This window comes from Danio aesculapii, chromosome 3 (genome assembly GCF_903798145.1).
Source record: "Danio aesculapii chromosome 3, fDanAes4.1, whole genome shotgun sequence".
NCBI lineage: Eukaryota > Metazoa > Chordata > Actinopteri > Cypriniformes > Danionidae > Danio > Danio aesculapii.
In genome coordinates this window covers 31,501,680-31,527,924 of record NC_079437.1, presented here as the reverse complement: position 1 = coordinate 31,527,924, position 26,245 = coordinate 31,501,680, and the positions used below count along the sequence as shown (strand labels likewise).

At 36.9% G+C, this 26,245-nt stretch overlaps 2 protein-coding genes across 4 annotated transcripts in view; both read left to right on the top strand.

Moving 5' to 3' along the window:
- The window catches only part of brsk1b (BR serine/threonine kinase 1b), a 29,331-nt gene extending 22,639 nt beyond the window's left edge, over positions 1 to 6,692 (top strand). For both annotated transcript variants that reach the window (XM_056453689.1, XM_056453688.1), the window contains exons 16-19: positions 526 to 649; positions 750 to 963; positions 1,040 to 1,129; positions 3,457 to 6,692. In XM_056453689.1, the coding sequence (XP_056309664.1) occupies positions 526 to 649; positions 750 to 963; positions 1,040 to 1,129; positions 3,457 to 3,674 (646 nt within the window). In that variant the 3' untranslated portion in view covers positions 3,675 to 6,692. The remainder of the gene's footprint in view (positions 1 to 525; positions 650 to 749; positions 964 to 1,039; positions 1,130 to 3,456) is intronic.
- Positions 6,693 to 9,925: 3,233 nt separating this feature from the next.
- The window catches only part of cpt1a2b (carnitine palmitoyltransferase 1A2b), a 63,290-nt gene continuing 46,970 nt past the window's right edge, over positions 9,926 to 26,245 (top strand). The window contains exons 1-4 of one of the 2 annotated variants that reach the window (XM_056453690.1): positions 9,926 to 10,026; positions 15,491 to 15,633; positions 15,871 to 16,010; positions 24,432 to 24,603. In XM_056453690.1, the coding sequence (XP_056309665.1) occupies positions 15,493 to 15,633; positions 15,871 to 16,010; positions 24,432 to 24,603 (453 nt within the window). In that variant the 5' untranslated portion in view covers positions 9,926 to 10,026; positions 15,491 to 15,492. Of the gene's footprint in view, positions 10,027 to 15,490; positions 15,634 to 15,870; positions 16,011 to 24,431; positions 24,604 to 26,245 lie in introns of those variants that run through there. The other variant, XM_056453691.1, reaches the window with a different exon arrangement.

Genomic DNA, 26,245 nt, shown 5'->3' with positions numbered 1-26,245 from the left:
TTTATGCAATGCAGTGGTCACTACTAACTGAATGGAGTAGGAGCACACTGTTATATTTTGTTAAATAAGCTGCAAATAAAATTTACTTTTCAAACCCGGCCAAATTTTGTCAACCCAACTATGTCATTGTTTACCAGCACAACCAAATTCAAAACTGCCCAATTAGGGCTAAGTGGTAGAATTGAACTGGGCCTCAATATCATTTGTTAGTTTGTAGATAGAAAAAATGGTTTGTTTTTCAGCAAATTTGTCTACTTTTCCCTGAACGTGTACACAGAAATGAAAACAGACGAGTTTTACATTGGCTGTATTATTTACACTCTTACAGGATTCATTTCTGTACTTTTTTCATTGATAAACCTCGTATATAATCAAATATTTCAACATCCCTAATATGTGTCCTTTGCACATTAGCAGCCATGAAACAATAACAATAATAGATACTATACATGTTTATGAGTATTTAATAAAAGAGTGTTTATGTGTGTTTGTTAGCATATATTTGCATCCGTGTTCATTTTTTAGGTTGGCAAAGAAGTCGTGGTTCGGAAATTTCATCAGTCTGGAGAGGGAAGAGCAGATTTTTGTGGTGATCAGAGACAAACCTCTAAGCTCCATCAAGGCTGACATCGTCCATGCTTTTCTATCTGTTAGTAATATTTCACTTCCTCTTCCCCTTCATCTTCCTCTTCTTTGTTCCTACTTGTTTGAAGATCGAAACTTTGATGTGCGTCTCTGTTCTCCTCTAGATCCCCTCCCTGAGTCACAGTGTCATCTCTCAGACAAGTTTCCGGGCGGAGTACAAGTCCTCCGGAGGTCCGTCTGTCTTCCAGAAGCCAGTCAAATTTCAGGTTGACATCGCCTTTTCTGAGGGAGAAAGAGAGCGCGAGAGGGAAAAAGACAGAGAGAGGGAGGGAAGGAGGGAGACGGGCATCTACAGCGTCACCTTCACTCTATTATCAGGTATTAAAAAGATGAGCCGGTTTTACACGTCTGCTAAAGCTTTATTTTCTGTTAATGTGATAATGTTGTTTTGCAGGTCCTAGTCGCAGGTTCAAAAGAGTGGTAGAGACCATTCAAGCTCAGCTTCTCAGCACACATGACCAGCCGTCTGTGCAGGCACTGGCAGGTGAATGTTGAACACTACACTTACACTTAAAAACACTTACACTTAAACTTAAAGGGATAGTTCACCCAAAACTGAACATTCTGTCCTCATTCACTTTGTTTGTTTTAAACCTCTCTGACTTTCTTTCTTGTGTTGAACACAAAAGAAGATATTTTGAAGAAAGCTGAAAAACAGTAACCATTGACTTTCAAAGTATTTGGTTTTTCTATTAAGGAAGTTAATGGTTACAGGTTTTTAGCTTCTTTCAAGATATCGTCTTTAATGTTTAACAGATAAAGAAACTCAAAGGTTTGGAACAAGTGAGGAGTCAGTATATTTTCATTTTGTGGTGAACCATCCCTTTAGAAAAAGCTTGTGCCAGTGCAAACCCTATTTGGCACTAAAAAATAAACATTTATTAAAAGACAGTGAAACATGCCAAACAATGACATTATTTCCATGGCTGACATTGTTGCATATGCACTTGTCGGTTTTGAGAAAAGCATTTTAATGAATTATGCTATGAGATTTGCTAAGGTTTGTGGTGGTTAGTTTGCTGAAATTTGCCCATCTTATTAAATCACCCAAAAATGATGCCTTAACCCATTTTGCTACTGTGCTAGAAGATTACCTGCATTTATTCATCATTGACCTATCTTTTTTGTGACCTGATTTGCTCTTGTTTATTTACTGCATTGAATAGGATGAGCTGTTCTTTGTGTATTATTTAATGAATGCATTGTCAGTAGATTACTCTCACAACATTCAGCTTTTCTTTCATTTGAGGTTTTATAAGAAAAATGTGGTTTCACATTTTATAATGTTAGTATTTTAGTATCATTGAGATACCAGTGTAGTTTTTATTAATAGATTAATCACATTTTTAAAAATATTTTCTGTTATGTGACCTTTTGTTAAACTGTTAATTTTAGTTTGATTTAAATATTTATTTATACATCTATATATTAGTTTAGTTGTAGTTATTTTAGTATTTAAACTAAGTTCAACTAAATGAAACATTAGACATTATAAGTTAGTTAAAATTAAAAATAAGAAGTATTTTTTCGTTAATCAATTAACTTTTTCAAATAACAAAAGGGGTTTTAGCTTAGTTAAAGGTGCAGTATGTAAGTTTGACACCCAGTGGTTGAACTAGATATTAGACTCCAGGTATTGCCAGATTGACGACCAACAGAAGTGAGCCTGACTATCGAGTCTAAAGGCTGATTTAAATTGTGTTCTAAATAAAAGCTACGGCATGCGATAGAAGGAATATTTTCCATATTAAAAGGAGTTTTTGTCCTAACCAACACCTCGAATTGATATATTAGAAGCAGCTTCTATTTCTTGCAGCTGAACAACAGAAAACTGACAATGCTCACCTCAGATACACCTCATGTGCTTTATTTAGTGTTAAATGCTAACAATGTGAGTTTGAATGCCTTTTTACATGACTTTTATTGCCATATACTGAAAGCAGCAGCAGATAGTTCACCTCAGATCTTGAAAATTGAACTCAGCGCAAGCCAACACATATCAGTGATTCAGCATCTACATTTAATAATGTTAAATTGGTTTAATATGTATTCATTCGATTATAAACCTTACCATTACATGAGTGAGCGCGTATTCTGTGCTTCTGAATGGCTGTATTTTAATTTCTGTCTTATTTCGTCTGGTGCAAATTGCTCATCACCGCAATTTTCATCACTTAGCGTGTTGTTAGGACACGGGTTATACAATGTAACCTGCTCACCTAATGTTTACACTCATAATATTTATATTATTTACTAATTAATAACCACCTCATGTGGAACTTTGAATCTGCATTTCATATGAGAGTCTGCTGCTGTACTACTGAGGTCGCATTTCGGTCACAGATGCATGCTTTGAGAGCCTTTCTGAATGAATGAATGAATGAATGAATGAATGAATGAATGAATGAATGAAATACCCGGTTTTCCACCAAGGCAACCTGAGGTGCTGAAATATGATTGGCTAAACTGGCAGTGGGTGGGTTAAAAAAACAAACAAAGACAGATGTACTGGCACATAACAGATATTTTCACAGCAGAATATCTGACTTCAGCATTGTTTTTCAGTTAAACAAGAATGTTCACTTAGCATGTTTCTTAAATATCTGCAAACATAGTATGGTATTTTTATACTTTAGAAAAGTCAAAAACTTACATACAGCACCTTTAAGAATAATATCCCTGATGTTTATCAAAGTATAAATCCAGAATTCAATTGTGACCAGTTTTATCGTACCCTTATTTTTAAATTGACCGAAATGTTTTCAAGCACAAATCACACTCTGATGCTTCCTGTTTTTCTTCTCCCTACAGATGAGAAGAATGGGCTTTCGTCCCGTCCACCCAGCACACCGACCCGTCAGAACTCTCGTCGCTCGGAGGGCGGAGGTGATCGCGGGGAGCGGGCAGATCGCGCTGATCGAGGAGAAGGGAGCAGTATTGGTGGTAGCGTGAGTGTACTGCAAAGGAAGGGATCTGGCAAAGATAAAACTCGCCTCCTTTCCTCAAACGGGACGCAGTCTCAACCCTAGGTGAACTAATCAGACAAGCTGTTAAGGGGTTGACACGAGTCCCTCATAGCCCATCTGCACAACACACAACGACAGGTAAACTCAGCCCTGAATTTCACATCACACCCTGGGATCCAACTGTAACAAGTCAGGAGTCTGTTCACGCGGAAGTGTTCTTACATGCAAGACATCGTCAGAAGAAAGAATTATAATATCGCTTTTCCGATTCTAAGCATTTGCAAACGTGAAATATAAACCCCAGCAACAAATTATTTGGTTCACTACAAACAAGGATCAATGCTTAAGTGATCTAATGGCAACAAACTAGACAAACCATGGGACAGAAAAGAATGTCTCTCAAACTTATCATCATCATCTTCATCTCCATCATCGTCATCATAAGCAATGATTCATCAGAAAAATCTGAATAAGTTGCTTGAGGTAGAGAGAAGCAAACAGAATGGCAAAAAGTAGGACGTTCTTCATTCTTAACACCACTTGGAGCACAAAAAAAAGATTTCTAAAACTTCTTTTTATTATTAAATTTTGTATCACAAAATGCAATTACAGTCCTACGTGACTATACCCTCATGATCTGAGGATGTGTGTTAAGTGTTGAAGATATAGGCTGTGTTGTTCTACATCCTAAAATCGGTCACTGAAAGATATGCAGTGCAAAGTTGGCCACCGGAAGCTACACTTGGAGACTGTTTAGAAAACTGGGCTGTTGTAGATCATAGCAGTTCTCAGACTATCCCAGATCCACCCCACTCACTAAACAGGCACAGAGGCTTCGAGATTTCCTATGACATGTTCAAACAAAGACCGAACAAGAGGAATGAAATAGCAAGTCGTGGTCTTATGTCCTACAATTAGACAAGAAGAAAAATATGCCTTCGCCATCTTAACCATCATTTGTTTTCTCCATTTCTTGTTCAGATTATATTTTTGTTATATTCTGAAATAACATGTTTCCATTGAGCTAATGGAAAAAAAAAGTGAATGTGAAAAAACTAAATAGAAATGTTGAATTATTTATTGATTTAAAAACACTTTATTTATTTATTTATTTATTGATTTATTTATTTATTTATTTATTTATTTGTTTATTTATTTGACTGATTGATTGATCAATGTTCAGGCTGTTAAAATAAAAACTGCACGGGTTACAATTTAGAAAAATCGCAAAAAAAAAACGACCCATTTCAGTTTGTTCCCAAATGTCTTCTAACAATGCTGCAAAAGTCCTCTAAAAGACATTTCTGTAGTTTCCTGTCTCATTTTCATTTCATTTCACATAAAACAGAAGCCAACTCACAACGGAGAAAAACTGGAGGGTAATGAAAAATCAACCAAGCAATGACTCCATGTCTTGGATGTCTCCCACAGGGAGAACATTTTAAAGCCCACCAGGATGCACGTAAACCTAAAGACTGAAGTGAACCTTATGGAAGACGAGGAACAAAACAGGGGGAACGAAAATGGAGCCCTCCGTGTTCACTCTCCATCTTTGAGAATGTTACCCAGACAAAAGCCCAAAGTTTCGGACTCGTATGTACCGGGCCAGTCCCTCGTACAAAACGCGAGCAGTATTCTGTCTTTTTCACACACATGCACACACACACAAGAAGACTCAAAACTGACAATATGAAACAAAATGAATGATAACTGGACTTTGAAACTGGAATGCACTGTCCTAAAAAGAGAATTGTATTCAAACAAATAGTTGTCCCTTTCCTCGCCCACCCACGGGAATGGATGAAGTGCTCTCTTAAGTGCAGACTCAGGATCAGCAGGGCTTTTTACTGCATTATGGTTGTGAATGGAAGGAACCTGATCCTGAACATCCACTTAAAAGCTCTTTCTCCAATGAGTCTTGGCCCTGAAGCCCAGAATCTGACTGTAAAGCCCTCCCTGCCTCTCTCTCTCTCTCTCTCTCTCTCTCTCTCTCTTTCACCCTCCAGTCCACTCTTTTCCTGACGCAAAGAGCACTAAATGCAAAGCAAGGTTTTGCTCTGGTCCTCCCTCTGCCACCATCCTGCAGCCATCACGTTAATTTCTACCCAAAAATAGCATAGCGGAAACGACAACGAGGACTGTTTTGTCATCCAGCAGCTTCTGCGTCTTCCTAAATTGATTTCCAATAGCACATTGACTTTTCTTCACTACCGTTGAATGTTTAGGACAGATATAATAAGGGGTACGTCCTTGTTTTAGTACACTATGAATGCCTTAAATCCACATCTACCAAACGGTCAAGCACGTGCGCTCTCAAATATGCCCGTTCATGAGGCAGAGGAAACACCAGAGCAAAACCCTGACGATGTTTGCGTGTTCAGTTCTGTTAGTTCTCAGGCAGGGTAAGTCTGGGAGTGTGCAAACACAGACTGTCTGTCCAGCTCTGAGTGAATGTGAAATACACTCCACACACTTTCTCTGATCATGACGCTCTCCCGCTCTGTGTGTCCCCCTTCCCCCTTCCCCCTCCCTCTCACATTATGCACTGAATGAGATTCTGTTTTAGTTACTCGCATCACGCATACAGCACACGTATCACATTTCATATGTATCGTTAGTCTTCACTTATTTACCATACATTATATACCTCGTCCAGCTCCCGATCATAGAATTATACTTTAGACCAATCCCCTTCCCTCGTCTCTCATTATATACATACTCCCTGCCTGTCCCCAGTGTATGCTCACCCCCTCCCCCTCCATCTCTGTTCATTGTAAACAGAAAATATTACTCATATCTTCATTCTTTATCCATTCTATATTCACCTGATGATTATTGATTATCTTTGTCGTCATTACTGATTACTCCTCTTAAGATTGTAAAGCTGTACTCTTTCTTTCCCATTGCGCACAGTAGGAACTTTTTTCATAAGAAATGCAAGTCATTAAAATGGAGGGAAAAAAATAATGACGAGAAAATAAATGTCTGTGTTATAATTACAAAAAAATGAAAGTGCACTATTATTATTGCCTGTGATAAAGAACAATAAACAATACAAAAACAACCTGTTATGCAGCCTTATTACTTTTTTGCTCTCCTTTTTTTACCTTTCTTTTCTGTTGTAGCATCTGCATATTAGTTCAAATTTTTTAAATGATATAATTTTTGGGAAATTTTCTGAGCTGTAATTCCCTATGATAAAGTACACGAAATAAATGAGACAAAGTTGTTTAAATTCACAGTCAGTATTTTTCTTTTGAGAATTTTTAATGTGTATAATTTCTGAAGCATTATATTCTACATTTTACTGCACATTGATTAAAAAAAAAGATCATTCTTTGTTATTTGTTTACCTATCACTGCTCAGAGACACATTAACTCTATTTGATTCATGAAGAAGCTGGTTCTTTTCAGCTAACCAGTTATATTTTTTCACAAAAAAACTATTTATTTGTTAACTGAACTGATCCGACTGCCTCTGCTCTCAAGGCAAGTCAAGACTAACTGATTCAGATGATTCAGTCTGAAAGAGTCTCCAGATTAAAAACTAACTAAATCACAAGTCTGACTCAAAATAAGGATGAGCCAAAAGCAGGGAGATGTTTGAGTTAAAGTGCATGTGTGTCAATGTGCAATTTGTTAATGCTGAATTTAAGGACTTGTTGTTTAAAATACAAATTATTTTAGGTCATTAAATCAGTTGTTCGTGTACTAAATATGCAGTGAAAGGGCAACTTGAGGGAATAGTTCCCCCAAAAACAAGAATTTACTTATTTTTTTCACAACAGAATATATTCTGAAGAAAGCTGAAAACTGGTAACTATTGACTTCCATAGAAAGAAAAACAAATACCATGAAAGTCAATGGTTACAGATTTCCACCATTGGTTTTAAACAAATGAAGTGTGAGCAAATGACAGAATTGTCATTTTTTGGGTGAACTATGCCTTGAAGCCCACTGTATGACTGTGGACATGTCCGTATTTGTGACATTCTCTCTGAAAAGCCTTGTTGATGTCAGAAGAGAATGCCTGGACAGAAAGGCAGAAGTACCCCATATACCAATGGTCTTAAACTCAATTCCTAGAGGGCTAGAGCTCTACACAGTTTAATAATTTATAATAAGCATAATTTCAATGCCACAGATCAACTGAGGTTATTTTTGCTCATCATGACCATGCCTTTGTGTGGTTGATGTACCCTGATTCTATGATGCTGTCACAAAACTCAAATCATCTCAAACTGGTGACAGTAAGTTCACTATACTCCTTCACACCTTCACACTCACCAGATCTCCATCCAGTAGAGCACCACCTATTCGTTATCAGATTACAATTTATGCTAAAAGCAATGTATCTGATTGTTACTTAATTTTATAAATTACATGTAAATGGAAAAAAGTCAGCAAAGGAGCCGTTTGTTATTATTATTATTATTATTAGTTGTAGTAGTAGTAGTACACTGATGATTTATTGGATTTACATTTTTTTAAGGTAAGTGGTTGTACACAATTTATATGCGTTCATTCTTTTTCTTTTTTTTTTGGCTTAGCCTTTTTATTAATCTGGGGTCGCCACAGCAGAATGAACTGCCAACTTATCCAGCATATGTTTTACGCAGCGGAATTCCAGCCACAACCCATCTCTGGGAAACATTCATACACACTCATTCACACACATGCACTACTGACAATTTAGCCTACCCAATTCACCTGTACCGCATGTCTTTGGACTGTGGGAGAAACCGGAGCACTTGGAGGAAACCCATGCGAACGTGGGGAGAACATGCAAACTCCACACAAACACCAACTGACCCAGCCAAGGCTCGAACCAGCGACCTTCTTGCTGTGAGGCGACAGCACTACCTACTGCACCACTGCGTCGCTTAGATGGGTTCAACTTAAACAACTTAAATTTAGTACTGTTTAGTACTTAAGTTTTTTTTGTGTAAATTCAGCTTATGTAAAATGCTTGCAACAATTTGCAATGAACCATTTTTTTCAGTGAAGTGGTAGTTAGAATGATAGTGATAGAATGATGATGATTAATAATAATAATAATAATAATAATAATAATAATAATAATAGTAATAATAATAGAATGATAGTAATACAGAAGGCAACTCTTTTCAGTGTAGGGCAATATTATTTTTCTTAATTAAAACAAAAGTGCTAGTAACTTTATAAAACTGCAATGACTGCTAAAATTATTTGCTCACAGACAAAACTTAATTGAGACAAAGGCATAAATTAATACTCAAATTTTCAATCACACATATGACTTTTTTATTTTTGTGAACAAACCATGAAAATACAAAATTAAACAATATATGCAACAATATACAAAACTTAAAACTTAAAAAATCATATTTTCCTGAAAAAAATTACAAGTCTTCTTTGTTTTTTTTATTAATAATATTCTCTAAACTGCTGCAGTAATCTTCAGTAGTCTCTTGAAGAAAATAAAAAGTTTGGCCTGGACCCAGACCATTGTTATGTGAAACTTTACCAAAATAATAAAAAGTTTTACACGGAAGGTAAAATTGTTATGTATATTACCATATTAGATGCCTATTATATCAGTTTATTTTAATTTGAATATGCATATTTTTTTCTACCTAAGAGAATTTTCCATATCCACCCATAATATCCTTGTGTAGCCTTTATACAATCACAAGACAGATGGACAAAAGGCTATTTTTCCATAGAACAAAAATCACAGATCCAAAGTATCCAAATTAAATCTCTTTATAACCTCTTTAGCTTGAGAATTTTAAATGTTCACAATATAGTTCCCAAGAACAATTTTTTCCATTTTATATTTATAAATACACTGGTCCATTTTAAGATTGTATAACTCTATCACCTGTTATAACATGTCTAATACATTTAATGATATAACATTGTTTAATTATATCAAAGTCACTTATACAAAATTAAGTTGTAGATCAAAAAGTCATCAAAAAGATAATAAGGTACCGTTTAAATTTAGAAATTATCTAATTTATACAATATAATTTTCATACCATATTCTTTGTGAGAAGAAAGGTGTAACCATAGGCTAATATTGTTTGTTGGACATGTGCTTAAATAAATAGGCCAATAGCCTGTTTGTGAAATCTAACTAATTTCACTGAAACAAAGTCTATGCCCGCATCATGTCGAATATGTGTTTTGGATACACACACACACACACACACACACACACACACACACACACACACACACACACACACATGGCTTGGATGCCTATAGGCTACATCTGTGGCGCGTGATGTCATCACGCATTAAAATGAGAGGCAGTGTGTGTACACATTTTACCTCAGGTATGTGTTGCAGCAAGTCAAAGTGTTGAGATCGCAAAGTTTACATCAGTTGGAAGAAGCTGTTCCCGAACTTACATTCACAAAACTCACAGGTATGATTTACAGACGTAATACTTCTGTGGTGAAGTTCTGTTTCTATTTTAGGAACTTAAAAAACTGCAACCGGTTAGACTATTATGATGTGTTGTGTAAGTGTGACATAAAGCGTTCTGGAATATTCCAGACAGCTGAAGGCGTGGGTAAATGGAGCCAACAGAAATCTTCCTGTCTGCTTGTTTACTTATCCAGTCAAGCCATTCGTTGAATTAACCCATTTAATGATAGAAATTAAATTTGGGGCAACTTTATTTAATATCACGCCAGTTTTGTCTGTACAATAGCCTAAACCAGCACGGACCATGGGAACTTTTTGCGTATCTTATTAGGCTACTTTACTTAGTTTTTCTTGTGATGCTCTTTATCTATAGTAGATATTGTCCATGTGCAAAATAAACTATTGTCGGCGTGTACAACCATAAACTTATTTAAAGTGAGCTGTCAGAGCTTCTTCGAAAATGACTTTTTTCTTCTTCAGAGATTTCAGGTTTTCCTCTAACATTAAAGATTACGTCAGGCGACACGTCACTGCAACGACATCTCCGAGTGGTCTCGTGCTTCCCTTTGAGAGCACTTGAGGTGAGTCTGTCGGCGGCAGCTCTCCATTGCGCGCGGGCTCTAGACATGGAAGTCATCTGAAGAATAGAAATTCGAGCTTCGTTGGGCCTACTACTGTTTTACCAGTTTAACAGCATTCACACCTTTCTCGTTAACATTTATGACGTTTCCTGCTAGATCCATATCTGACAATTAAAGGGATAGTTCACCCTCCCAAAATGTACACACTATATATACCCCCACCACCCCAAACAGTGGAAACTGTTTAAACTCCCCAAGAAATCTGAATTAAACACATGATTTTGTTAGCTCACATTGTTAGTTTTGAGGTGAATAATTCATCTGTGCATTTAGAAAAAATAGTTTTCTTCTTCTAATCTTTAGTTGAAATCTGAAAATGCACTTCCTGTTTGTTTTCAGTTAAATATATGTACACAGAATTTTAATTTCAGCCAGCCCCAGGGCTTCCAGTTAATTGTCATCTCATACAATATCGCAGCATTTAAAATCTGATTAAAAAAAAAAAAAAAAAGCAGCGCTCTTCACTGCCTGGCTGAGATACGATATAAATTGGGTGTCAGACCAAACAAGAAGCACTGCATTATATTATATTTGACCCCAGTATTTTTAATAGTTTTTGCGCTAACCTGCTGCTAATGATAGTGCCTGCTTTTAAACGGTCTTTCGTCTCTTTTTACGCTTTAACAACCAAATGGATGCTTAAGTCTGTTTAAATGATTATATTTGAATTACATCACAACATCAGTGCTGTAAAAGGAAGCTTATAAAATTGGAAATAGTCACATTAAGCTTTCACTGGAAGTTCATCGTTGGCTGAAAACACTAGCTGTGCATATAGCCCATTGTCAGATTACGTATATTTTAGCAAATGGGTGTGGCTAACATATGTAAACCCACTGCTCCAACTGTCTGTTTTGACAACCAACAGTGAGAGTGAGGATAAGGTGTCTGTTAGCTTGTAATAACTCTCCCTAAACACTTTTCCTAATCTTTCTGAATGAAATGCCTACTTTACCTCATCCACTCAGCTTGCAGTAGAAAAAACAAGCCACGCCCACTGTTTTCTCATTTATTATTTCATTTGTCTGGGAACTGCATGACAATACTAATAAAATAACTGTCGCAGCTTCCGGTTCATGGGGGCTTTAAAAGCAAAATATGCCCTTAAATGTCAATGAAGCCATTATTACTATGGAAGTCAGTGGTTACAGGTTTCAAACATTTTTCAAAATATCTTCTTTTGTGTTCAACTGAACAAATAAATACATAATAGTTTGAAACAAGTCAAGGGTGAGTAAATGACAGAATTTTTGTTTTTGGGTGAACTATCCTTGTAACAAAAAAACAGTTTCTTTCTTTCTTTCTTTCTTTCTTTCTTTCTTTCTTTCTTTCTTTCTTTCTTTCTTTCTTTCTTTCTTAGAAACTAAGGTTTCTTGGCTTCTTCACTTTTAAGGGCATATGTTTTAGTTTTTGTTTGTATGTTTGATGAAACTGTAGATGTCTAGAGGTGGACATAGGTTACATTACTACGGAGTATGTAAACATTTTTTAAATGTAGTCCAGTTACGCTGCTATAATTTAGAATGTAGTGCGGATAACTGTATGTGACGTAAAAGGTCTGCAAAGTTTAAAAGATCAAAGTGCATAATAAAGGTTATTATTGTCCTCTAAACGAAAGTATTGATTAGATAACTGTAGATCAGTAACAAATTTGTATAATGCCAGATAATGGTCGTATTTGCTGCCCGAGGACAACATCTACTTTGCCCGGACCATGACCTTTACAAACTAAAAATCACATGCTGTTGATAAACTGATTACTTCCTGTTGGTCTGTGTTGTGTAAGTTGTGTCAAAAAGCATTAATATTTATTTATTTTCATAAAAACTAGATATTATTATTTTTATAATAATTATTATTAATATTATATGATATTATTATATGTTTTAATCACTGTTTCTATTTCACTTAATTTCAACTTTGTTTATAATGAGAGAGTTTACAAGAGAGGGTGGCATGTTGGCTCAGTGGTTGGCAACAGGGGCGCAACTGCAATTTTAGTGAGGGGTATGCGGGTTCAAGTTTTGCGCCCCCCCAACCCCCCCCCCCCCCCCCCCTTTCCTTATATGCTTTCAACAAATACATTTAGAAGTTCTAAACACAACTTAAAATATATGAAGTAGTAAAAGTATAATTACACTAAGCATGTGATGAGTCAAAGAATTACATCTCATCCCACCCCAAATGATTTCATTTTCCTCACTAAATGAGTATAGCACCTTGACATGCCTTGCTTTTGTATGACATTTGTCAAAACAAAATTATAGATCTGAGATCTGGGAGTCCTAAAGGGCAACATAACTTAAACATGCAATCACTTCTCAAATGCTTACTGTGAGAGGTGTAAGATTTGTCTTTGCATGAATTATTGACTGAAACTGCTAGTACACCTTTCACAAAGTTAAATAAAAAAAGACTGTTAAATGTTTAGTGTAAAAAATAAACAAAGACAAACTGCCCTGAGATGTTCTATTTTATCGCCAAACTTTTTTGTAACTAAAACTAAAATAGTTTTGAGCAAAAAACATTACCAAAGGGGCCGATGTATCTATATGATACATACACTGTAAAAAAAATCCGTAATTTTACGGTTTATTTCCAGCAGCTGGGGTGCCGGAAAAAGAGTAAAATAATAGCCATTAAATTACAGAAATGTACCGTAAAATAACAGATATTAAATTACAGAAATGTACCAAAAATTTTTATTTAATTTAATTTAATTAAATTTTCATTCGTTATTTTACGGTATATTTCTGTAATTTAACGGCTATTATTTTACTTTTTTCTGGCACCCCAGCTGCCGGAAATAAACTGTAAAATTATGGATTTTATAATATATAGGGGAATATAATATAATATATAATTTATATAGGGGAATTTTTTAACCCAAATATTAGTTTCAATTTTTTTATCCAGCTGCAATGAATCAATCAAATGGTCAACAGAGGGGGAGGGGAAGTATGATTTTCTTTCTTTAATAAAATACAATTATATACTTGTATAAAACGAACGCAATATAAATATTTTAAACAAAAAATATTTATTTATTTTGATTATTTGAAACTTTTAGTAAGGATAATTTCAAAAATAGTTTTGACACAATGGCGCCCCCCCATGTGTGGCGCCCCTATGCGCCGCATATACTGCATACCCCCTTTTTGCGCCTCTGGTTGGCAATGTTGCCTCACAGCAAGAAGGATGCTGGTTTGAGTCCCGGCTGGGTCAGTTGGCATTTCTTTGTGGAGTTTGCATGTTCTCCCAGTGTTCGCGTGGGCTTTCTCCGGGTGCTCTGGTCTTCCCCACAGTCCAAAGGCATCCAGTATAAGTGAATTGGATGAACTAAATTGGCCGTGTATGAGTGTGTGTGTGAATGTGAGACTGTATGGGTGTTTCCCAGTACTGGGTTGTGGCTGGAAGCTAAGAATAAGCTGGAATAGTTGGCGGTTCATTCCGCAGTGGCAACTGATAAATAAGGGTGTAATCTGAAGAAAAATGAAGGAATGAATGAATTTACAAGAGCTCATAATTATCAACTGAGTGTTCCCAGCTACTCAGTTACTCAAAACATCTGATCATGTCTGATGTCTGTCTGATCATGACAACAAGAAAACACTGAGAAATGTCCTGCTTTAATCTTGCATGTGCAGTTTGGGTTGATTATTTCAGATTCATAATCAAACTGATGCGCTTATATAAAATATATATATTTTAAAATCTGATATGGTAAAAAACAGTGATAAGGGTGGCCAATCAAAGGCTGGTCCATCTGACTAATCTGAGCAGGGTACATTATTTAGTAGGAGGGTTAAGGAAGAACAAATCTTTGTGAAATATGTGATGTTCAATGCATATTTAAGCAAAATTAAAGTGTTTATTTTTATATATTTTTTTACTTTACATGCATTTAAATCTATTTCAAGGCATCCCTGATATAAGTAGTGATCTTTAAAATATCATGAATGAAAATTCTTTATGGCCTGAAAAAGTAGAATTGGTTTATTTAATTATAACATTATCTGGTAAGTTCTGTATTTTATAAGAATAGGCTCATGTTTGTGTGGGGGGTGAATGCTTATTCTCAATTAAGACAATTTCTGAAAAAAAACCTTTTCATGTCAACTGAAAAATGCCCCTGATTTTATAAAGAATTGTATAAAAGTCTTTTATAAAAAATCCTTTTATTCTTGTTCAGTACTTGCTATCAAAGTATTTGTAAATGGTGGGCAGAAAAGGGAGAATTGAATGAATTAATTGAAATTAATTAATGAAATATAAAATTTTGAATTCTCAGTTATATATTTAAAACCAAAAGACTTCAAAGATGATTCTTTTAAACTGTTTTCATTTATTCATTCATTTTCTTTTCAGCTTAGTCCCTTTATTAATCTGGGGTCGCCACAGCAGAATGAACTGCCAACTTATCCAGCATTTGTTTTACGCAGCGGATGCCCTTCTAGCCGCAACCCATCACTGGGAAATAAACTGTTTTCAACTGTCCAATAAATGTCAATGGTTGTTGTACATGAATGCACCACTAGGTGTCATTGGTGTTTTAGTTGTGGCCTCAATTTGTTTCTAGACGTAAATGGTGTATCGATAGGAATTTACTTGAGTGGCCTTCCCTAAGTTATTGTTCATGTCTTTCACTCTGTTCCTCGTGTGTTTGCTTTAATAAACAGTGAAACCATTTCAAACAAAATGTAACAAAACTTTGTATTATGAATGCTGTATTGAAACCAAATAACACAAGTGAAGTATACATGTTTCAGACAGTGTGTTTTGTTGATTACGCTGATCATATTGTGTTGTTTGTGTCCTCAGTGATGGCTGAGGCTCACCAAGCAGTGGCGTTTCAGTTCACCATCAGTCCTGAGGGGATCAACCTGCATCTGTCTTGCCAAGCCCTCAATCAAATCTACCTCTCCGGACTGCGATCCTGGAAGAAGCGCATCAGCAGGATTAAGGTCAGTGAAAAAAATAATCCTCAAACTCAATGCACTCAAAATATAATTACCAAAAAAATAAAAAACAATACAGTTTTTTTGTGTTGTGAAATTAAGCTAGTTATCTGCACTGAAAAGTTTTCTTTAATACATTTTCTGCGACATCATGAAGATCTTAATATAGTCAAATGTGCAATGTGTGTGCATTTACATATGTTGCATTAATAATTATGAACTTTTTTGCTTTTCTGTGGACAGAACAGGATCATTAAGGGTGCTTATCCAGCTAGCCCCTCCTCGTGGCTTTTTGTTGTCATTGCAATTCTAGCCACAATGTACATGCAGTCGGATCCATCTATGGGTCTCATCGCCAAAATCCAGGAACACCTGCCCTATAGGTAACTCTTATGGTTTAAGTTGCATGGTAAAATTCAAGCTGATAGTGATTAAGCTCTATGAACAACAAACCTCATTCAGACATTTTCTGTTTTAATTCCCTCTAAAAGCTGCACAAGCAGCTCTCAGTTTTTTAATTAAGCTTTCAGATGGTCTGTAATGCATGAAATGATTTTTAACACAAGACTACACTCATAAAAAAATGATGGGTCATTAGTGGCATCAATGTTGCCTTGACAAAACTTTAACATCAATGGAATCTTCATCCCACATAAAGTTCTGTACAGTGGAAAGTTTTTTTTTTTTTTTAGAAAATCTAAGGGTCCTTCATGCTAAGCAAAAGAAAGGAACTTTGTAGTGGCAAAAATTATTCACAAGTTCACAAGTTCATATCAAAATTAATGTCGATTTATATCAACAAAATTAAGGTTAGTATCTTACATCTTGTACATCAATCATTGTCTACACAAGACCACATGTCTTAGCCCACAGGGGTCAAACCCAGTTCCTGGAGGGCTCTGCACAGTTTAGTTCCAACCCTAATTAAACACACCTGATCAAACTTAAGTCCTTCAGGCTTGTTTGAAACCTACAGGTAAGGTCGCAGTCACACTACTTTAGCATGTGACATTCTGTCGTACGGTGCTGTGAAAGGAGGTGGGATTAAACAAGATGATTAGACAATTTTAAAAAGCTAGCGATTGCTCCATATTTTAAATTTCTGTCCAGAGGGGTCATGTTTTGCTTTGCGATTGGTCTCATTCAGTCAAGTGATGCGATTTCACAGGTCAGAGTTCACTAAGCTTGAAATTTTGAAATGCAGTGAACTGCGAAACTCGCATGAGTTTGCGTTTCTGGTCTGCCGCGATCACATGCGTATAAATGGAAGTCTATTGGGCGAAAAGTCTAGTGTTACCGCGGCTTAAGTGTGTTGAAGCAGGGTTGGAATTAAACTGTGCAGGGCTGCAGCTCTCCAGGAACTGAGTTTGACACCTCTGTCTTAGCCAGTGCAAAGAAAGTACAGCCTAGTTTTTCAAAGACTTTGTGATATTCATGGCTGTTGATTTTCCTTTTTGTATAACTTTTTAAGTGACGTGTTAGTGATTCCCAACTCCAAGCCAGGATTTGGATATGCATTTCCCAAACAATGATGTAACTCTGTTGCAGACTTCCTAAACTCTGCTGCAGATGCATCATTTAAATCATGATAGATAAAATGGAAAACCTCTGTAATGACGCCCCTGAACATGATGGAGTAACAACTTTTCATAAAATCTGCAACAGATTTTGTCTTCATATAATCTTAATATAGTCAGCTTTTTTATAATATAAAATGTATATATTTTTTATAATTGTCTCACGCTGTTTATTTTTTATGTATTTATAATTTATTTAAAATGTCATTTGAGTTATATGAGTTATAGTTGTAACGTAGTTGTAATTAAATGAGTTATAGTTGTAATTAATGAGTTGTAGTTGCTGGGGGAACCGACAGTTTTAAATCCCAAAAGTGACCAGTCTGTCAGATGAAGAAGAGCCAGATTCAGAGATTTAATCAAAGGTTTACTGAAGATAGTTTGTGTTTTCTTCAGCTGAAACCAGCCTTAAGCACTTGCACAGAGTTTGCAGACCGCTCGCTTACAATCTCAAATCAACAACAATTATACTCTAACAACATACATCACTAACTGCGTCATACATATAGGTGTTTAAACTGATTGCTTAAAACACAGATCGACTTTGAAAATTTCCACATGTGTGCATACAATAGCTTCAATCAATGATATCTTCAATGTCTCCAAAGCATGCAATAGTCAGACATACAATAACAGGAGGATATTTCTGTGGTCCAGATGACCAGAGATGAAATTCAACTGTAGGCTGCATCCGAAACCGCCTACTACTTAGTAGGTACTGCATTTGAATTCAAATGTACTACTTGGCCGTTAGAAAAGTACCGTCTATACAGTATGAATGTGAGCAGTATGAGTGGAATTTAGATGTACTACAATAAACATCTTTCCACTGGCAGCTAACTAAGCATTGAAGTTCTCTTTCATACAATACAATCTTAAAATAATTTATTCTTTGACACACAGTAAAATTCACATCTAGTGACAGCTTTTCAAGTAGCATCGAACGTCCAGTTCCACATGAGAAATATCTGTGACTTCTTGACTGGGCCTGCAGATTTTGAGGAAACAAGTAATTTGACACACAGATAAAAAGCAATAACCCATTAGGGCTGGGTGATTAATCGAAAAGTAATCAATCAATCGTCATTCAGAACCTATAACCTGTCTAATTTTTCCAGGTCAATTTTTTTCAGTTACTTTCCCTACCACATGTGAGTCACGAGACCCCTCTCTGTTAGCCACACTTTTCAGTCACATCTGATCTCTGGTCAAGTAGGACGATGGACCTATTCTTGACCTTTACTTTGCACTACACTGATGATGATTGGAAGCTGCGCCAGAGATGCCTTAAGGCGGCATATCATCCATTACATAAAATTATTATTCACATTAATATTTGTTTAAAGAAGATGCGAGAAATGCAGTTTAAAATGTTATTTATAGTACATGCAAGAGTTATTTTATTTTATTTTCTACTTTTAATATGAAACTTAAACACTGAAAATTAATTATTTTGTTTCCAAAAGTGCAAGTTATTTATTTTCACTTTTCTATTAGAAAAAAAGTAATTGATCATTTTAGGCAATGTGTGTTTGAATTCCAGATTGTTCATCGATCATTAATCCTAATTGAATTAAAATGTTCAATTAATCAAGATTTTGATTTTAGGTCAAATCGCCCAGCCCTATCACACATATTTTCTCTAAAGAGAGAAAGGTCATGTCTAAGGACACTAAGGTCATCATATAAAGAAGTATCATCTGAGATTTTCTTCTAAAATTAGCATTCTTCCCAGGCTCCTATGTGCATGTTTAGTAATTTCACTTGTATGGAAAAGAATAGGTTATTTTCATGTCCTTTAATGTGAAATAACTGAACATAAACTCTGTGCTGGATCGCCTTTATTTAATCCTCTAATTAAATAAAGAAAAAACAGGATCCTCTCTTGGCTATATTTCTTAGTTAGAGTTTAGTTAAAGGAGCATCTTTATAATATTTTTATCAAGAAATAAATCAGATTCATACTTTACCACACAGTGTAACTTGATGAGTTCTGCAAAAAAAATAAAATACACTTTTAGTTATAAAATAAAATCTAGTAGAATAAAAAGTAGAATAAACCAAAATACAAATAACAGAAAACAATATTCTTACTTTATCCTCCGTTTAGAATAAAGGCAACCGACCTTACCATAGAGAAGTCAGAATGCCCAAAGCTGACTGATATGCTTCAGCCTTTTATACTTTCAGCTAAGTATAGAACTACTTCTAAGATCATGGTCATACATATAGATACACCTCATACATGATTGGGGATTTAACACATAGGATTGTGCTCATGCACGTATATACCCATACATCATTTGGGATTTACACATGATATTTAAGAACAGTTTATAAATCACTAAGAACCAGCTGTAAAGTTGGTTAAATCTCTCATTCAAAAATTCTGCTCGTCAGCTAAACACATACTTCATGTCTTATGTGAACAAATTTATAGTTGTTCCAGGTATATTAAAAACTTGAATCAACATCCAAGCAGTTTCATTAGCAACATTTAGTTTTATAGCCCTTTACGCATACTGAGTCTAGTGTGCATACCTAATCTTACCTACAGATTGTCATGCATTGAGATTTATTTGAGCCAACTGATTTGAGGGGTCAAGGAGATGTAGAGGTTCCCCAGCTGGTTCTGTGCAGCCTCTGTCGGAAACGTCTCTCACTTCTCTTACGCTTGGTTGCATTAAAGAGAGTGTAGTGCTCTCAAATATTGGAATGTCAGAGAAAAGAAAGGGCTTTCTGCGCTGTCTCATATAATTAATGTCACTCTACCAATTCTGCTGCGTGTTATACCAATAACAGTACCCATTAGTGCGATTATAACTGTTTTTTCTTGTCATTCAGTCCCCATGTTACTGGGTCACTATATAACAAATTATGTAAAAATTAATTACCTGCGCGAAGTCTTCTCCCGACACGATGATATCAGATTTTTCACAATTTTCGTTTATAGAAGCCATCTTAAAATCTTCAACTTTGATGATCAGATTTTCAGTTAACAGCAGGTCTCCTGTTCACAGCTTTTCTGCTCTGAGCATTTCAAAACAGGACCTATTTATCACGCAAAGCATCCCTGGGCTTATCCAGCAGAAGCCTGCTACTTTGACCTCGTTAATATTTATTATGAATTATGCATCCTGCAATAATCAGAATTAACTTTATCCATCTCCACCAGCCCACGACCGAGTTTTTAATTAAGTGAACTTATTTCGAGAGGAGCATATGATATGATTGACCGCAGCTGATCTCTCATCTACAATCATTAGTTAGCCAATCAGACTACTTACTGTAAGTAGCCTAGCAGAAATTACTCCCTTATCTTCGTTTTCCGAAGAAAGCTCTTGACAGGACTGCTCCAGCACCTTCACAAGCTTCTAAAAAAATTCAACAACTCTTTACAACTCATCAACAATACAACTACCATCATCTGACTACGATAAAACAACAATAGCAGCAATACAACAACAGCGGAAATAACAAAAACGGCAGCATCAAATCAACTCTGACAACAAACATCAACATGGACAGGAACGAAAGCTCCGCTCTCCCAGAAACACCAGCCCTGGCTCAACAACACTAAAATTCTATGAATCCATCTCTTCATCAACTCCACCCCCTAAGGACAGCAGAACCACTCGCTCCCGCCACACCCCCTATCCTCAACCCACCACAGCCCCGCATGCATGCAATCTCCCCAGACCATCAAAGAAAGCAACTAAGAAAAGCAATAAAAAGCAATCTCACGGAACTAGACAAACTGCATCTACCATAACATTCCAAAACATGGACAATCCACCGGATAATGACGCCACTCTCGGACTTTCCACCCCTCTCTGGCCTCCAGCTTCGAATTCCAGTGAAAACTCCAGCCATCCCTTCCATTCTCAACCCTCTTCAAATCTCTCTCCCTTCCAACCTCCCTCACTCTTCAACCTAACTTATTTCTACCCAGTCTTTCTCTACAAGTCCTAACGCTCTTCCTCTCCCTACTCATTTCCTCTTTTCCTGTATCCCCACCTTAATCTCCTCTACCCCTTCACCAAGCACCCACCTCCATTACTAACCCTCCCCAACATTCTACCCTCCCTATTTACATTTCTTCCGCATGGCCCCCCTTCACCCTAGCCACAGCCACGCCCCTTCCCATTCCGCATAATGCTCTAGTTTTGGAACCACCCCCGATCTCCAACACCATCAAGAACCTCATCCTATCAGGTGCTGACATCGACCCTTCTACACTCCTTTCACCCATAGCATCTCCCTAGCTCCCAATTTGCACACTTTCATTAGCAGAATTTCTAGTAGCATTCACATGTTATACAGGAACCATCTGCTCATATGTCCATCATTTCAGAGCTCGCGCTCTCCTATGGGGGAACACATTTTTACACGTACCACAAATTATTTTCTGCAAAATGCGCTATTCGCGTTACTCAGTGGAATCAGTGTCCCTACTGGGGGGCAATAGATACTGATCTCAACAGAGTTTTCTTAGGATGCCATAATCTTTCCTGCGTGGTCTGCCGTTAAATCTGCACTCGACCACCTCCTGTCCTTTCATAATCTCCTCCTTTGACAAAGAACTACAAACCCCAAGATCCACCAGCTATGTCCCCCTCCCCTTTTCCTCTGCTATCCCCCCTCTACTTCCACCATCTTCTCAAAACCCTCCCTCCTCCCTGTCTTGCAATAACTTCAATTTAGCAAAATGCTTTTGCCACCCTTCAAATATCTCCATATCTGCAATTACTGCAGCGGCATAGAACATAGAAATTACTTGTTGACTCCTGTCAATATCTCTAATCTTTATATTGAATTACACTTGCACCCTAATCCTAACTTTTTCTGAATTTCTCATTTCAGGTCTGTCTAACGTATTTCACCCCGGTGTCTCAACTCTCCCATCCTACAACCTCGCCTGCCCTAACTTACAATCCGCCATCGCTGAACCAGAAGTGGTAAAGCAATTGATAGAGAAAGAGATGGACAATAAATTTATGATCGGTCCCTTTCTCGTCCCCCACCCCCCCGTTTAGCGTATACCGCATTTAGCCCCTTTAGAGTTAACGACTAATAATCGATCTTTCATCTCCTCATAATTCCACATTTTCCAGCATTAACAGCATCATTTCGCCCGACGAATTCTCTTTAAACTACTACAACATAGACCAAGCAATTTCTCTAATTAAACTAGTCTGTCATAACACTTGGCTTGCTAAAGTTGACATCATGTCAGCCTTCAAAACCATGCCATTACATCTTGATTTCTGGCATCTTCTTGGCATTAATTGGAAATCACATTTCTACTTCGCAGACCATTTAACCTACGGATGCAGAAGTAGCCCAAAATATTCAACATGCTTTCAGAAGCCATATGCTGGATTCAATAACTACGGAGTTTCACGTAGTCCATCTCCTAGACGATTACCTTTATCATCTCTCCCCAAAATACCCCACCAGCCAAACACCTTCGCTAAACTTGGCATCACCCTCGCGGAGGAAAAAAACACCGGTCCCAGCACCTTCTTAGAATTTTTAGGCATTAATTTTGATTCACAAAAATTCCAAACATCCTTACCTAAGGAAAAAATCAAACGAATCATTTCTCTATCTTCCATATTTTTGGAAAAACAAGAATGCTTTAAACGCAAACTGCTGTCAATATTAGGGCATTTAAATTTCACTATGTGCATCATTTCGCAGGGATGCCCTTTTGTCACTCACCTCCTCCAACTCGCAGCATCAGTCCACGGGTTAGATGAGAACATATCTTTATTCTATCCTTGCCATAACAAACTCAGCGAATTATACCCTGTAGCAGCCGCTACTATATTATGCGGAGACGAATGGTCCGCCTCCAGTATTCTCATTCACTGTGACAACGAAGCCTTCGTTTACTGCATCAATAGTAGTGCATCAATTAATGCCACTACTCCGTCGCCTTTTTTGGACTTCAGCCAAAAAAACAATTCATTAAAACTGCTGTACACGGCCCCGGTTTTCATAACCAAATTGCTGACTCTCTTTCTAGCTTTTATTTCCAGAGATAGCTGCACCCGACTCCGATCCCTCCTTATTCAGAGATGACATTCCAATAAAGCACCCCATGCACAACCTGCACCAAACATCCATATCTCTTATTTTACAGTCAGTAGCTCCCAGAACCTTACAATCATATCTCACTGCATGGAAAGCATTCAAACATTTTCATTCCTTGTACAAAAACACATTCCCCAATTTTTCCCCTACTTACAATCACTTCATTTATCACATATCTACATTCACACAAACACATCCAAGCCAACTCTATCAAAAGCTATCTAAGCGGAATCCAATTTTTTCACAAGCTAATGTATGGCTCCATTTCTGATTCATAGCTAATTCACAAATCAGCCTTCTTATTAAAGGCATCCAAAAATACCACCCCCCCTCCCAGACTCCTGGCTGCCCATTACACACAACATACTTTCCAAATGCATTTCCACACTCAGAAAAGGCTACCTTTCCATTCACACAGACCACACTTTAGATGCAATGTTTACTCTCTTCTTTTTTGGGTTTCTCAGATGCTCCGAAATTACAGTAGCATCTAAATTTGATTCCAATATCCACCCCACCATCTCAGACCTAACTTTGATTGACAAGGAAACAATATCCTTCCTCATAAATCCAGGAAAGGACACTTTATCTACATCTTCAACAACCCCTCCCAAGCCCATTCCAAACACTACTAGCATACCTACATTATAAAAAAACACTAGGAGTAGGGGTGGAAGCTCTGGTAATTTATAGTGCGTCAGTGTTCATCTGATTGTTGCAATATGCAGTGTTATCGCATTACCAGCTGTGTTCAATCATAAGCACGTGATCCTCTCGAAATTAGTTTATAAATAAACCACACTCAACACTTTCTAATTTTTTTTCTAAAAGTCTAGAATCTCCAGTCTCTGTTTGTTTGCCACTTGAATAATTTTTTATTTACGAAAAACATAAGAGATAGTTTCTATGTGAACAAGAAAGATTATGTGTCTGACTCTGACTTGTTTCCTTTTTATTTTTCATTAAAGCACATTGTTGTTTTGCTCCACATATGATGTGTAATCATAATTCTGCATGCTTGAAAAAAGGTCTGAATATTAAATTATAATCATATTTGTATTGTCTGCAGCTGATGTTGACCTAAAAGTGATGATGCTGATTGTTTCTGCTATGTTTGTGTACTGTCAGTCTGTCATTGAGTCCTCAGGGTCAGACCATGCTGTCGGCGCTGCTGTTCAGTACTTTGCTGTGGATGTCTCTCATTCTGACTCTGAGGTTCTGCCTGAAGCTTCTCTTGTCCTACCACAGGTGGATGTTTGAACAACATGGTCATATGTCTACCAAGACCAAAGTGTGGGCGGTTAGTGCTTCATTACTTTCAGCCTAGCTTTAAAATATACATTTGAATTTTTTCTGACTCCTTTCTCGAAACAATAAAAATAAGAATATGTGTTCTGAGCATGTGTTGAGATTTTCACTTGGCCTGCAGCAGACTATAAAACAGATGTTTTATATAGCCATGTTATATAAGAGCATTAATATAGCATGCTTATGTAGTAGAATTGATATGTAATCTAATCTATATGTAATCTAGTTTAATATATAACTTATTATGATTGTTACTGAACACACATGCATGTACGGCTATCTTTATGATGACTTTCCATAGATGCAATGCTTTTCATACTGTACAAACTATATTTTTTATCCCCAATCCCTATCGTAGTCCTAAACCTAACCCTCACAGGAAGCAATCTGCATTTATACATTTTCAAAATACTTTATTCTGTGTGGTTTATGAGTCATTTTCCTGATTAGGCTCAAATAAAATGTCCCCACAATATCAAAATTGACTGGTATTGCTATATTTGGGAGGTCTCCACAATGTGAGCAATATAAGGTACATGCACAGGTTGTTTTTTTGTGATTTTTTTATTTTTTATTTATTTATTTTTTTTAATATTATTTTTTTATGAGCACTCTCCATAAATGTAATGTATTATATGAACTTTGTAAAACAGTATGCTGGCACAAAGTGTATTATTGATTTAGATTTATTTTACAAATTTTTCCCTATTTAAAATACACTCACTGGCCCCTTTATTAGGTACACCTGTCCAACTGCTTGTTAACGCAAATTTCTAATCAGCCAATCACATGGCAGCAACTCGATGGGTTTAGCCATGTAGACATGGTCAAGATGAACTGCTGCAGTTCAAACCAAGCATCAGAATGGGGAAGAAAGGTGATTTTAGTGACTTTGAAGGTGGCTTATTAGTGCCAAATGGGCTGGTCTGAGAATTTCAGAAACTGCTGATTTACTGGGATTTTCACGGATAACCATTTCTAGGGTCTACAGAGAATGGTCCGAAAAAAGAAAATATCCAGTGAGCGGCAGTTCTGTGGGCGCAAATGCATTGTTGATGCCAGAGGTCAGAGGAGAATGGCCAGACTGGTACAATCTGATAGAAAAGTAACAGTAACTCAAATAACCACTCGTTACAACCAAGGTATGCAGAAGAGCATCTCTGAGCATCAACACGTCCATCCTTGAGGCGGATGGGCTACAGCAGCAGAAGGCCACACAGGGTGCCACTTCTGTAAGCTAATAACAGGAAACTGAGGCTACAATTCGCACAGGCTCACCAGGGTCAGAATTTGGTGCCAACAACATAAAAGCATGGGTCCATCCTGCCTTGTTTCAATGGTTCAGGCTGGTGGTGGTATAATGGAGTGAGGAATATTTTCTTGGCACACTTTGGCATCATATCAATGCCACAGCCTACCCGAGTATTGTTGCTGACCATGTCCATCCCCTTATGACACACAGTGTACCATCTTCTGATGGCTACTTCCATCTCAGACTGGTTTCTTGAACATGACAATGGGTTCACTGTATTGAAATGGCCTTCACAGTCACCAGACTCAATCCAGTAGAGCACCTTTGGGATGTGGTGGAACGGGGAGATTCGCATCATGGATGTGCAGCCAACAAATCTGCA